Consider the following 14,281-nt stretch of genomic DNA (forward strand, 5'->3'; position numbering starts at 1 on the left):
CTTTGAAAATAGTTCATCCATGGAATTGTTGACGTGGGTAAAAGGGGTCTCCGGCTGCTCTCAAGAGGATGAACCACATCCTAAGGAATCTGTAGAAGAGAGAGAGGAGAGAGTGCACGCCCCATAGTATAAAACTATATAATTAATGTTGGGAAGGGGGAGGGGGGGGGAAATACACTCACAAGGGTAAAAGTATTAAAAGCATGTCGTGATAATATCACTACCATCCGGTATCTGTGCTTCGCTCAAACGTCCGTCAGTCTCTAGATGATAGAGGATCCGTGATCATCAGGATGTTCAGGGCGTGAGAGAAATGCCACTGGAAATGTGCTGGAATCCTCACAATCCTTATGTTTTGCGTGATGACGCTCCCTGACGCGTTTCGTCACACTCGGGCGACTTTATCAAAGGGTCTTTTGAGAAAGTCGCCCGAGTGTGACGAAACGCGTCAGGGAGCGTCATCACACAAAACGTAAGGACATTACGTCATCACATGTGCGCATGAACATGCCGGTTCGTGCGACCAACAGCACAGAGGCCATCCAGCAAGGAGATTCTATGAGGATTCCAGCACATTTCCAGTGGCACTTCTCTCACGCCCTGAACATCCTGATGATCACGGATCCTCTATCATCTAGAGACTGACGGACGTTTGAGCGAAGCACAGGTACCAGATGGTGGTGATATTATCACGACATGCTTTTAATACTTTTACCCTTGTGAGTGTATTTTTTCCCCTCCCCTTCCCAACATTAAATATACCATTTTATACTATGGGGCGTGCGCTCTCTCCTCTCTCTCACACATATATATATATATATATATATATATATATATATATATATATATATATATATATATATATATATATATATATATATCAAACACACAAAAAAGAAATGTTGCTCACACTAGGAATGAGTGGCTAAACCAGACCGTAATTATCACTGATTACTTGGGTATCAAAAATAAAACCAAGAGTAGTGTCAGGAATTAAATATTTAAGGAATACTGTTGGTGCTGAGGGATGGAGAAAATATATAAAACACACAAAGAAGAACAAAGACAATCCCTTGAATAGCACTCTAAAATATACCACAAGAATATTAATGTAAAACTGTTGGTGAAAAGAACTGGATCCTCCTCAAGTGCAGAAAATGTAAAAGATTTTATTAATAGAACAACAATAAGTACTACCTTAAAAACATACAAATGGCAGCTCCAAAAGATAAACAGACAATGACTCACTGGAAAATATATATTAAATGCTAACTGATAATCTAATAACTATGATGTGTCCAAATAATTAAAGTATTACACAAAATCTAAGTTTACTAAATACACAGAAAAAAACCCTAGCTAACTAAGGAATACTACATCTAAATGCAAAGGGAAAAATATATCATTTAATAAACCTAGACACATGCAATGGTGTCTAGGACAAAAAATGAATAAAACTAATACCAAGGGAAAAGCACAGGGGAGAAAAAAGATGTATACAAGACTCAAACCCTGGCCAGCAAATGCAAAAAATATATATACACAGCATGGATATATAGAGTCTCTTTGATCCAGGCACAGAGACAGACAAAATACAAATGTCTAGGTAGAGAATAAAGATATTGATAGCCAATGCGCTTGGAATTGAAACAACACAGGTTTGCATAAATGCCACAGGAAACCCTGACTCCCAGAACAGGAGAGAAAGATACTCAGCTGTCTTGTCGTGACAAGGGAGGTCGGTTGCAGGTAGTAGGCATTCCAATGCGTGCTGGTTTAAAAGATCAAATGTCCACAGAGACCGCAGCATGCAGTGAGAGTCATGTCAGCAGTAAATTAAAGGGGAGCTGCCAGAAGGAAACCACTCTACGCGTTTCGCCCGTGGGTGGGCTTCATCCCGGAGTGATACAGACAGGTAGAGGTCAGCTAGTCTTTAAAGGATTTCCCTTGATTTACTGCACTGACCACCGATCCTCTCAGCCAGTCACGGTCGCGTTGCTTAGTGAGTGACGTCACTCGCACCGGTGCCTGAGATGAGGTGATTACTGCTGATGCATCAGATGCAGGAAGTCCCAGCTGATGTAGTTACTCTGGGTTCCCACACAAGTGCGCATTTGCTGAGATATCAGCTTCTTGTTGTTATTGCCATAGGTGACGTCATCTGAGCCATGAGAGGCTTAAAGAGGGAGCGTACCAAATCTGGCAGTCTATGTATAGGGGGGCAGCAGAAAAGGGACACAGATGTTAAACACAGAAATACAAGAGATATATATAGATTACTACACATTAAATATCATATGAGAGCAAACAGAAAAAACTGCACTAGATGTGAGATGAGCAAATATTAAATAATAAAGAAAAGATTAAAAAGATAAATAGTAAAACAGACTAGGGGAACCCTAAAGTACAGAAATGGACAGTAGAGGAAATGAAATAATGCAAAACCTACAGACTAAAGGACAGAAGATATTATAAGTCACTAGTAGTCTGCATGATATCTTATATAGCACTACAAGAAATGTGTATATGAGTAGGGGCAGTAAAAAATAATAACTATAAAAACATTGCAAAACCAAGGGAATCATTCATTCCCTTGGGTTGCATCGTGTTTAGAAGGACAATCCATCTGCATTCCTTTTTAAGGAGGGCATTCTCCAAGTCGCCGCCTCTGATACCCAGTGATACTTTGTCAAAGGCAAATGCCGAAATACACGAACTGTCTGAGGCATGGCAATTTAAAAAGTATCTTGCCACAGATGTCATTTTTTTTAAATTATCCAAATCCCGCTGAGCTGACCTGATGTTTCTAGAGTGCTCTAAGATCCTGAACCGAAGTTTGCGGGTGGTCATTCCTATGTATTTGAATTTGCATGGACATGTTAGACAGTAGACAACCCCTTTAGATTTACAGTTGAGGGTATATCCAATGTCAAAGGTTTTAGTTAAATCACTGTTAAGAAATTTATCTGTAGGTAGCATGAATTTGCATGCCGAACAATTGTTACATTTGGAGAAGCCTTTAGTTCTTACAGAGAGAAATGTCTCACTAATATGGGGAACATAGTGACTATGTACAAGACGGTCTCTAAGATTAGTTGACCGTCTACTTGTTAGATTCACTCTATCACCCAAAGTGTCTTTTAATTCTCCATCTGTACATAGAATCGGCCAATGCTTCTGGAGAATAGATCTCAGGTCGCCCCATCTATCGTTATAGGTCCCGATGAAGCGTGTTTTGGTGTCACCAATCTTCTTCTGCGGTTGTAATAGTGTTACACGTTTTTTTGTCACAGTATTTTTATACCCCTGGTCAATGCACCTCTTGCTATATCCTCTAGATACAAATCTATTACGCATCTCAACTGCCCTAGTCTCAAAGCATTCCTCAGTAGAGCAATTACGCTTTAACCTCAAAAATTCACTACGAGGAATGCCTTGAATCTGGTGATGCTGATGAAAACTTGAGGCGTGGAGAATGGAATTTGTAGAGGTGGACTTTCTAAATATATCTGTCCCCACATTGCCATCATTATCAATAGAAATCTTGAGATCCAAGAAATCAATTGATGCGGCACTGAACTTATACGTGAGTCGAATATTTTAATATATATTTTCCAGTGAGTCATTGTCTGTTTATCTTTTGGAGCTGCCATGTGTGTGTTTATGTTTTTAAGGTAGTACTTACTGTTGTTCTATTAATAAAATCTTTTTCATTTTCTGCACTTGAGGAGCATCCAGTTCTTTTCACCAACAGTTTTACATTAATATTCTTGTGGTGTATTTTAGAGTGCTATTCAAGGGATTGTCTTTGTTCTTCTTTGTGTGTTTTATATATTTTCTCCATCCCTCAGCACCAACAGTATTCCTTAAATATTTAATTCCTGACACTTCTCTTGGTTTTATTTTTGATACCCAAGTAATCAGTGATAATTAGGGTCTGGTTTAGCCACTCATTCCTAGTGTGAGCAACATTTCTTTTTTGTGTGTTTGTTTTATAATTGCTTCTCTTAGCTTATGATTTGTTAGCTCCACTATAGGATTTTATTATCTTAGTTATAATTCTGGTTTGGTGTTTAGACCTGGGTGCTCCTTACGGTCTAGAAGATGAGTATGAGCAGCAATGAGCAGAAGCGTTTAGCTAGCGCTAATGAGATTTTTTCTATCCAAGAGGAGGATATTCTACCAGAGGTATTATTTTCCACCAGTAAAGATAAGGATAGTATCCATACCCTTAAATTACTTACTTAGAAAAAACTAAGAGTATGGTGGAACAAGACCGCCTTGGAAAAATATGTGTTTAATAAACTTATACTAAGGGGCCTGAGGTTACAGACGTTCCCAGCATTTCAATTTAATGACATCAAATTGAAAGAGCAATGGGAAGAAACACTATGGGCCTCATGCAGTAAGCGTTGATAAGGGAATTATCACCATTTTATAGCCAAAATTGGGTTTGAGATTCAGTAAGCGCCGATAAGTGCTTGATTTCGCCAGGTTTTGGAGCCGATTATTTTGTTATGGCCAGTCGGCTGCCGATAAGCCTGTTTTCGCCACTGATCGCCACTTTTTTAAATCGGCTGGATTCAACAAAAAAAAACAGCTTATCGGGCCTGATCGGCACTACGAAATTGAGATGTTATGGCCAATTTCTCCCGCCAACTAAAGTTGGCAGTTTGGAGGGGAGAACGATCGCTAAGGCTGCCGCAACGGCACTTAGAAAAAAAAAACTTCTGTACATCAATGGAGTCAATGGAGCGGGGACGTATAACAGTATAGTACTGTTTACGTTTCATTGCTCACAATACAAACGTCATTTGCATTACAGTGTGGGGGCATTCACTGCATTGTGTCACAGCTGACGTGTATTATTTGCATAACATTATACTTTTACATGTTTGCAGCATTTGCGGGTCACATTACTCATCATGTGATGATGTGCCAAGGGAAAATACTATACTCAACTCTTAAAGGAGAACCTCACATCATATCACACATTTTACTGAACTGAGCGACAATTATTTACATGATGTTACACATGACACACATGTCACACATACACCGTATATTCATGTTCCTTTACATTACACAATGCTTGTAATGTGACACGCATCTTTAAACGTTCATGTACATCTAAATTCTCATGTTTACATCTAGTTTTGGGTCCTCCCTATTTTCATGACGTCACTTATTGGACGCTCAATCACATTGCATGTTTACATTGTAACCGTAGCATTACAAGCACTTCAACCTAACTTATACACACATGTACAGTAATTCAGCATTGGGACACCTTGTTAACTCATTCTATACCAACTATCCTCCTTACAGAAATGCATGCATATGCACACGACTATTCATTGTTGTCAACATGTCACAATAACATGCCTAATTACACATGTTACACAAAACTTTTCCCACGTCAATCTCAGCCTTTTTGCCTAATTACATGACTGACTGTTGCGTTCACAAGTGTTACATGCATTGCACATGCAACTATTTATTTGCAAGCAATGTTTCTACAAAGGTTCACGTCACATCATTGCCAAATATCATCATTCCCTGCAGAATACACACAACAAATACTTATAACAAGAACTGCACACAGCTTGCCACAGAAGTACTTTATTATGTTAATGTAACACCTTGCATTTTACTATGTCACCTGACATCATCACATACCTATTTAAAGGACGCCCATTACCTGATCATTCACAGCTACTCATTTCAAAATGTTGAGATTGTTTAGGAGACGGAGGAACATTCTTTTCTATGACATGCTTGATGATGAAGACAATCATATAGGGCAAGGGAGGGACACACCGAGGGACAGTGACAGTGACAGGGACAGTCACGCGGATACGACAGAGACAGGGAGAGGGACAGGAGATCAGAGGAGAAGACAGAGGAGACAAGTTGTGCCTCGTCCGCGTCTGTACAGGGAGAGAACCCTGTTAGATGGGATGAGTGAGGAGGAGATTGTAAGTCGCTATCGTTTGAGTTCAGCAGCAATCTTATCTCTTTATCAGGAGATAAGGGGAGATTTAGATTTTTTCACAGCCAGAGGTCGTGCAGTCCCTGGGCTTGTTAAAATGCTGTGCTCATTACATTATCTTGCTTCCGCGTCATACCAGACAACTGTGGGCATAGTGGGCGGGGTCTCGCAATCTACATTCTCGCGGGCCTTGACCCAGTTTCTCTATGCACTCAATAGACGCGCTAGGAATTATATTCATTTTCCTACAGAGGCGACAGAGTGGCTGGAAGTCAGGACTGGCTTTTATAATATAGCAGGGATACCATGTGTGCTGGGTGCAATCGATTGCACACATGTTGCTTTGATTGCACCTAGTCAGAGTGAGCATGTTTACCGCAATCGTAAGCACTACCATTCACTCAATGTACAGGTGGTATGTGATGCGACGATGAGGATAATGCATGTGGTACCCAAATTCCCTGGTTCCAGTCACGATTCCTCTATCCTGAGGAACTCTTCAGTCTTCCATGCGTTCGAAGAGGGACATTTTGAACATGGTTGGCTGCTGGGTGAGTACACATTTACATGTTATAACACAAAACACTTTTTTATTTAGGAATGTTGGCATTGTACAATTTGATCACTAATGTCAGCTTATGTGTGCTACATTCATTATAGGTGACTCAGGATACGGAATTAGGCCGTGGCTCTTGACTCCGGTGCTAAACCCTCAAACTGAAGCAGAGGACAGGTACAATGCAGCCCATATATCTACAAGATCTGTTATAGAGAGGACATTTGGCCTACTCAAGACCAGATTTAGGTGTCTGGACAGAACTGGTGGGGCTCATCTATACAAGCCTCAAAAAGTGTCTGATACTATCCTTGCCTGTTGCATTTTGCACAATGTTGCACTCAGGCACAATGTACAGTCAGACCTAGCTGAGCCTGTGGTAGACGAGCATCCCACCCATGTAGCTGCTGAAAATGAACAAACAGCCAGTGGTGGCCAGACACGCCAGAATCTCATCAATTCATTTTTTTCTTGTAAGTAAAAACATATATGTTCCAAGTTCTACTTTTATAGTTACATTATCTTAACAATAATGTTTTTTTATATACCCTTCTGGTAGGACACAGATGAATATGGGTTGCACACCTTTCTTCTCTCTGCTGTGTGCACAAAGGGATGTGGCACCGGTATGTTATTGTTGCACAGGTTATATAATCCCTCTTCAATTTTACTTTAGTTGTGTGTATGTGAATACAACTGAGGTAACAAAGCACTAATATTTTAGCATTGTGTTGTTCCTTATGCTAACACAATACACATATTATGCCCATACTCATTCATGCTTCTAGTATGCTTACATACAATGTTATTGGTGCAGTGTAACATGTACATCCATATGATGTGTACACCAGCCTGATTTACATTTTGAATGTCATGAAATATACATGGTGTTGCACATTTAACACCAAATACACACTTTGCTGTGTTGTTTACGGTACTGAAGATGGCATGTCAATGTTTGCAATTTATATATTGTTCCTTTGCATTATAGGTATATATCCAGTATGACTGATCATGGTATGTATATTTGCTGACATCTCTCATAAGATGTGCCTACATCAATCTTCCTATAATTATTTGAAGTCAAAACCCAACATATTGGTTTAAACACAAATGTTACATATATGTACTTTCTGTATCATGTATATGCATTTAGCTACTCTTGAGCTTTCATGTGCATTGTATTACAAAATGATTACTCCCATTTCATCACATTTTATGTATGTTTCCTTATAAATTCCATTAATGTAATATAGAGGTGTTTGGAGACAAGGGGATAACTGTACTTATTTCTTTACTTACGGGAGATCATTCATCACGGATGAAATTGACTGATCATAAAACTCCATGCATGAATGCCTGCAATCACAACAATGCGTACTACATCTTATATTTAGCAATGTTGGTGTTTTGTAATGCTAGGAATTAATAGTCAACATTAATTTAAATTTGTGACATGTGTATGTATAAGTCACACGTGTGTGGATGTGTCCTACATGTACCAAGTGTTAAACTGTTAACAGAGAAGACAAATTTGTCACTAATGTTACTGTCATTTAGCATTTATAATTTACCAATATGACAATGTTGGTAATATTTTTGCAATATAAATCACGTCACTTCATCATTATCATGATGATAATTATCAAGTATTGTCACAATTGTAACGTCAATCACGTGCACATTAGCATAGACACACTTTGTAAGACAACTGTTTGTGTCTGTATCAATTTGTGTAGGATCCATGTATAACACCGACAAATGATAACACCAGCTTTATTATGGTAGCTTATATCATCATATTGACTATACTATGTATTTTTAGAACGTTTAATAAACACAGTAAACTATAGTTAGTTAGGTTAATGAAATATACACAGAAACGTACTTCATTACATGATGTTGATGTCATAATCAGAACATCATGCATTGTAGGGGACCACAACATCTGGCCAATAACATTATTTGCTACAGTCCCAAACCATTTTATCAACATACCCATGTAACAAGAGATTTTAACAAGAAATGGCTAGTTGGTTGTAAGTGTCCTTTACATTGGGAGAAGGAGTGGCTCAGTGAGTAAAGACACACACTGGCACTGAGATTTTGAAGCAGGGGAGTCTGGTTCAATTCCCGGTGTCGGCTCTTTGTGACCTTGGGCAAGTCACTTTATCTCCCTGTGCCTCAGGCGGCAAAAAATACATTGTAAGTTCCACGGGCCAGGGACCTCAGCCTGAAAAATGTGTCTGTAAAGCGCTGTGTACAACTAGCAGCGCTATACATGAACATGCTCATATTATAATTATTATTCTTATTCTTATTATTATTGTTACATAGTTTCGACAGTCATACGTTCCATTACACAATATAATTCACAAATGTGTTAGCAGAGTGGGAATGGTTGTTATATATAAAACACACCATGCCATAAAATGATAGTAGTCATTAAAGAACACTCAATAAAAATTCATGAGGCACTATTTTGCAACATCATTATGTTAATTAAGTGCTTATGCAATATAGGCATAAGGGTATCACATTTTTAATTGTTTGTTAATAAGCGCTGCAAGCAATATAAAATTAGTTCCATATGTAGTATAGTAGTCGGTGGCTCCTCCTCACAATCATCTCATATAAAGGTAGACTCTTCTGAAATCATACATTGATCCGATTGTATCTTCCCCGACATCTCTGAAATACAGCAAACACATGATGGTCAAAGATGGCACCTTACTATATATGTATCCGTGACAACGCATTACACAGCTCTATATGATTGTGTACATACACACGTCACTCACTTATATGTTAGAAGTACAAGTGTACATCAGTATGTAATGTTTCTTTAAATTTGTAGCAGGCATAACTATGTATATGATGTGAACGTTGCCTGTATACTGAAAATTGTGCGCGCACATCTTAGTGTGCGCACGCACTTCACGCTTGGCTGCACTAACTGTTAGCGCATGCGCAAAACAAAGCGTACGTTGTGCGTTCAATACATCTTGAAAATACCATTAAACATAAAATCTTTATTTCAAATACAATGAATACGAAACTACATTCGTTCTAAACGAGTACATCTGTATTCTTTTTAAACAGACGTGTTTGGACAGAAAGGACGGCCGATAACACAATGCGCAAATGCAATACGTGTGACGTCATGTTAAACCAGCGTGAAACGCACGCTAACACTCCTCCCACTCAATTAACATTCGGCTAACGCCCAGTGTACGCCCCCACTGTATGACACACTGCAGTTACCGTTACTATAACAAAACATGACAGCCAATAGGCTTTGAGGCGCGCACGTCGCTTGGGGGCGGGACTTACATCCGTAATCCTTTTTAAGGACGCCTTGGGCCATGACAAGGGTCCCACGTCATACGTGGTTGACCCGCTTTTAAATGTTGTAGATGTAGCATGATAACAAAACAGGTATGTGTTAGAGTTATGGTAAAATGTTGCTAATATGTTTAAAGTGATAGGAAAGTACGTATATTTATTCCGTCAGCAATGTGTACTACTCTTTCAGGTTCTACTATATTGTATTCGGAAACAATTTGTTTGTGATCGCTACATGTTATGCAGTCTGCTATGTTACGCTGTATCCACGCATTGAAAGGGAAAATGGTGGTTAGAAAAAAAAAAAATATTTAAACGCAGAGTCAACTCATAACGGTTGTTATATTTACCATTCTTCTAGAATTAACTCTTCGTCTGGCTGCAACTGGTCGCTCCAGAAATGCAAGGCTTTTTCATCCACGCTTGACCCACCCGCTGAATCCAGTATGAGACACATCTCCTCCATGAAGCGCTCATAGGAATCGCCACTGCTTTCTTCAAACAATTGGTCGGGAGGTATGTTCATTTCTTCGGGTACCCATTCCAATGCATTTTCAGCTGAAAGGCTTGGTACATAATCATAGTAGTTATGTTCTTGTACAATGTGGGTTTCAGGAATGGAGGGTGCAGATATTGCAGCAGGTATCGATTCACACGGAACAGTAGTAGCGGATCCATTGCTATTGGCATTAGGAATAAATATGCCTTTAACCACAATATATGTGCCTTCTTTCACGGTGAAATGTTTTTCTTTGGCAATCTTCCAGAAACCATAGTTGTGTTCTAGCTTATCCTGCACACGTTCAAAAAAGTCATTAGTTGATAAAGTGAATGTTATTGAGGAATTAAAATTGCGCGCATGCCGACGGTTTTGGTAATAAGGATATTTTGCTCGAATCAAATCATAGATTTGGCGTGTGCTTGCTTGGTGCCCACAAGTTGATAAAATTGCTTCTGAAATCATGTATTTATAACCTAAATTCGGATTCATAATTGTCACCAATTCATCAGCCATTGCAGAGTAGCACAAAAGATGTGTGCAGGTATCTGTTCTTTGCTCATCAAAATGAAACTGCTCAATGGCTAACAAATTGCTGTGTTTCCTTTTCAAGGTCAACAAAAGTATAAACTGTAACTCCTTATTTCAAACGCCAATTGGATTTCTAGTTATAATTGCTTGAACATTTGTGGTTTGTGATAGCCGCATGTGGGACAAACATGTATCCTTTTTTTATCTCGTTTCTGAAAACATTACTACACTTTTCATTCAGTAACATTGAGTTTTCTTGCAAAATAACAAAGAGCAGTGTGTGAAAATAGTGCTTAGACAGCCATATCAGTAAATACACACACCTGCAAAATGAAATGTTTTGTTCCCACATACATTTCTGTGTGTATTTGAAAGTCTGGTTAAGTCCCTGTCTGCATGAGTTTAAATACGTGTGTATCTATATATATATAAATATATCTCTCTCATAAATATATATATATATATAAAGTGTATATTGTACTATATGTATATTGTGTGTATGTGTATGTGTATGTGTATGTGTATATATATATATATATATATATATATATATATATATTATATATATAAAAAATTAAAAAAAATTTTTTTTATATATATATATTATATATATATATAAAAAAAATGTTTTTTTTTTTTTTTTTTTAAATATTGCTGGAGTACACACAACATATTGATGGCAGTAAGTAGGCCTTGTATGAAACCTATTTAAATGGTGATAAACATGAGTGAATTAAGAAATAAACATTTGTTTGCACCCAATAATGTTAGAGGCTCACACTTAGTATAGTTGTCAAACATTAGGCCTGTATTATTAAAATAGTGTGTTTTCACAAGGAAGCATGAAGTGTATGTTTTTTGTAAATACATCTATACCAGTTTAGATAGTACTATATATACACACACACACACACACACAGAGTGTGTGTGTGTGTGTGTGTGTGTGTGTGTGTGCATATATCAATACATACTACATATATATTAGTATCAATTCAGAGATGTTCTTGAAACAAGAACACATAAATGATTAAAGGACAACATTACAATGGCCACCAAAGGTAAGTAATATTTAACACAAAATCCTGCTGTACACGTACAAGAAAGATGTTTGCAGTTAAATAGGTGCTTTTATAATTGCATGAAAATAATATGCACATGCAATGATTACATCAATTAACACACCCAAATGCAATGTTTTGCTGCAAAGTCAATGGCAGCTTCTCTAAACTTAGCAACTGGCTCCTGGTGGACCATTACTGAACAGACGATTAAAACATAAATATTTATAACACTATTCATTAATTAGGAGTGTTAACATTTCCAAAACTTCACGTGTACAAAAACATACTTGAAAGTTTGGAAACAACACAGTCTTCAGCATACATACAATAGTAATTAGATAATCTGAAGTCAACAAAACAAGGCCAAAGACATATTTTCTGAATTATAACATTTATTTTTTTTGTTCCTTTTGCGAGCGAGTAACAGGCCTGCTTGTTGTCTCTTGAATTTTCCTTTTTCTTTTGCCACCAACTTTAGGCACAACAGAGCCACTTTGAGTGGCCTCTGGCACTTCACGGGCAGGGCTTGTGGCCAGTGACTCACCTACAGGGCTTTTGGGCAGTGACTGTTCACCTACGGGGCTTGTGGCCAGTGACTCACCTACAGGGCTTGTGGCCAGTGACTCACCTACAGGGCTTTTGGGCAGTGATTCACCTACAGGGCTTTTGGGCAGCGATTCACCTACCGGGCTTTTGGGCAGCGATTCACCTACAGGGCTTTTGGGCAGCGATTCACCTACAGGGCTTTTGGGCAGTGACTCACCTACAGGGCGTTTGGGTAGTGACTGTTCACGGACAGGGCTTGTGCCCACTGACACATGTGAGCAAGTTGGTAGACACTGCACAAGTGATGGTTGGTCTGTTTCATGTGTGTCTTGTTTTGTTTTTGTCGCCTCCTTTGTAGGTGTCTGCTGCTGAATTTGTACAGATGGCAGCGGTAGGATGTCATCAGGAACCTGCACAGCAATGTCTGCTACTTGACCGGTAACATTTGGGCCTGGTGAATGAATATCAGATGAATGTGGTGAAAACTGACCTGCATGAACAGATCCTGGCTGTGAGGTGTTGAATTGTGGTACATTAGTCATTCTCCAGTAATTAGCTTGTGTTTGCTGAACAACTAATGCTTCGAATGAGGTGTTGATTTTTTGCAACTGTTTAGGCACTTCAATGAAGACTCTGTGGAGATGTGCCAATTGTGAAACTGTTTCTTCCTGCAGTGCAATCATCCTTTCCAGCACTGTCATCAGGTCAGAATGGCGACGATTTTCTGCTTCCACAATTTTTCCCTCAGAAGCTACAATTGCATCATATGTGGTATTTGCTGGACGTTTTGGCGGTAAAACAGTTTCAATTGGAACCTCTTCATGGTCACTTGCTTGTATTTGTGTGTCTATGGCGGCGGCGGCGGCATCATCATCATCATCATCATCATCATCAAAATCCTCTTCATCATGTTCTACAAATAAATGTACACATTATTAAATGGCATGTTAATCTCTGCTGTGTTACTATGTAATTGTACTGTGTCATAAGTAACAACTAACATGTTTCCATACGTTTTATAACCTCACATTAAAAACTACCTTGACTTAAGAATAATGTTTGGACTCAGTATGAAATATGAGTGAATGAAAACTTGCTGTAAACTCACAACTCCTACATGATAGTTAACATCACTAACACAATACAAGTTGGCTTACACTTCATTTTCACTGACACTAAGTAATCCTATTTAAAGAAGATGTGCAAAACAAATAATGAACATGACAACATAACATATAGAAGAGCACATATTATATGGCCACCAACTGATACACTCACCTTCTAGGTGTGTTGAGCTGGCTGACCCAGGTGAAGACACTTGTTCAGTCTCAGGTGACACATGTCCTTCAGGGGCAACTATATATAACAATAACATAAGTTTTACATTTACATGTGTAAATATTGAACAAACAGTTATTGTATGTTCTGTATTTATGAGTACCTAACAGCATCATTTCCTTAACCCAAAATGTGTGTGTGAAAGTGAACATAAATAGTTGTAATAACAATGTACATGCCTGTGTACTTAGAACTTTTAAGTTCCCTAACATAAAACATACTATGTTCCTGCAGTAATGCGTGAGGATAAATAGATTAAATTTGAACATAAAAATCATATGTTGTGTAGTGATATCAGTATCATAATGTACATAACTATCATGAGATGACCATTCACAATGGTTATCATGAAGGTGGTCATATTGCACAAAGTGTTGTTTTTGGTAGAGGATATGTGTGGTACATTAATATAA

At 38.4% G+C, this 14,281-nt stretch overlaps 1 protein-coding gene across 1 annotated transcript; it reads right to left on the reverse strand.

Moving 5' to 3' along the window:
• Window positions 1-12,292: 12,292 nt before the first annotated feature.
• Window positions 12,293-13,905, reverse strand: LOC142494709 (uncharacterized). Its single transcript, XM_075599143.1, has 2 exons — window positions 13,809-13,905; window positions 12,293-13,443 (listed from the first exon to the last, which is right to left on the reverse strand). Exons 1-2 carry the CDS (start codon window positions 13,903-13,905, stop codon window positions 12,377-12,379), a joined length of 1,164 nt encoding a protein of 387 aa, XP_075455258.1. The 3' UTR covers window positions 12,293-12,376.
• Window positions 13,906-14,281: the final 376 nt, after the last annotated feature.

Source organism: Ascaphus truei, chromosome 5 (assembly GCF_040206685.1).
Source record: "Ascaphus truei isolate aAscTru1 chromosome 5, aAscTru1.hap1, whole genome shotgun sequence".
NCBI classification, from domain to species: Eukaryota; Metazoa; Chordata; class Amphibia; order Anura; family Ascaphidae; genus Ascaphus; species Ascaphus truei.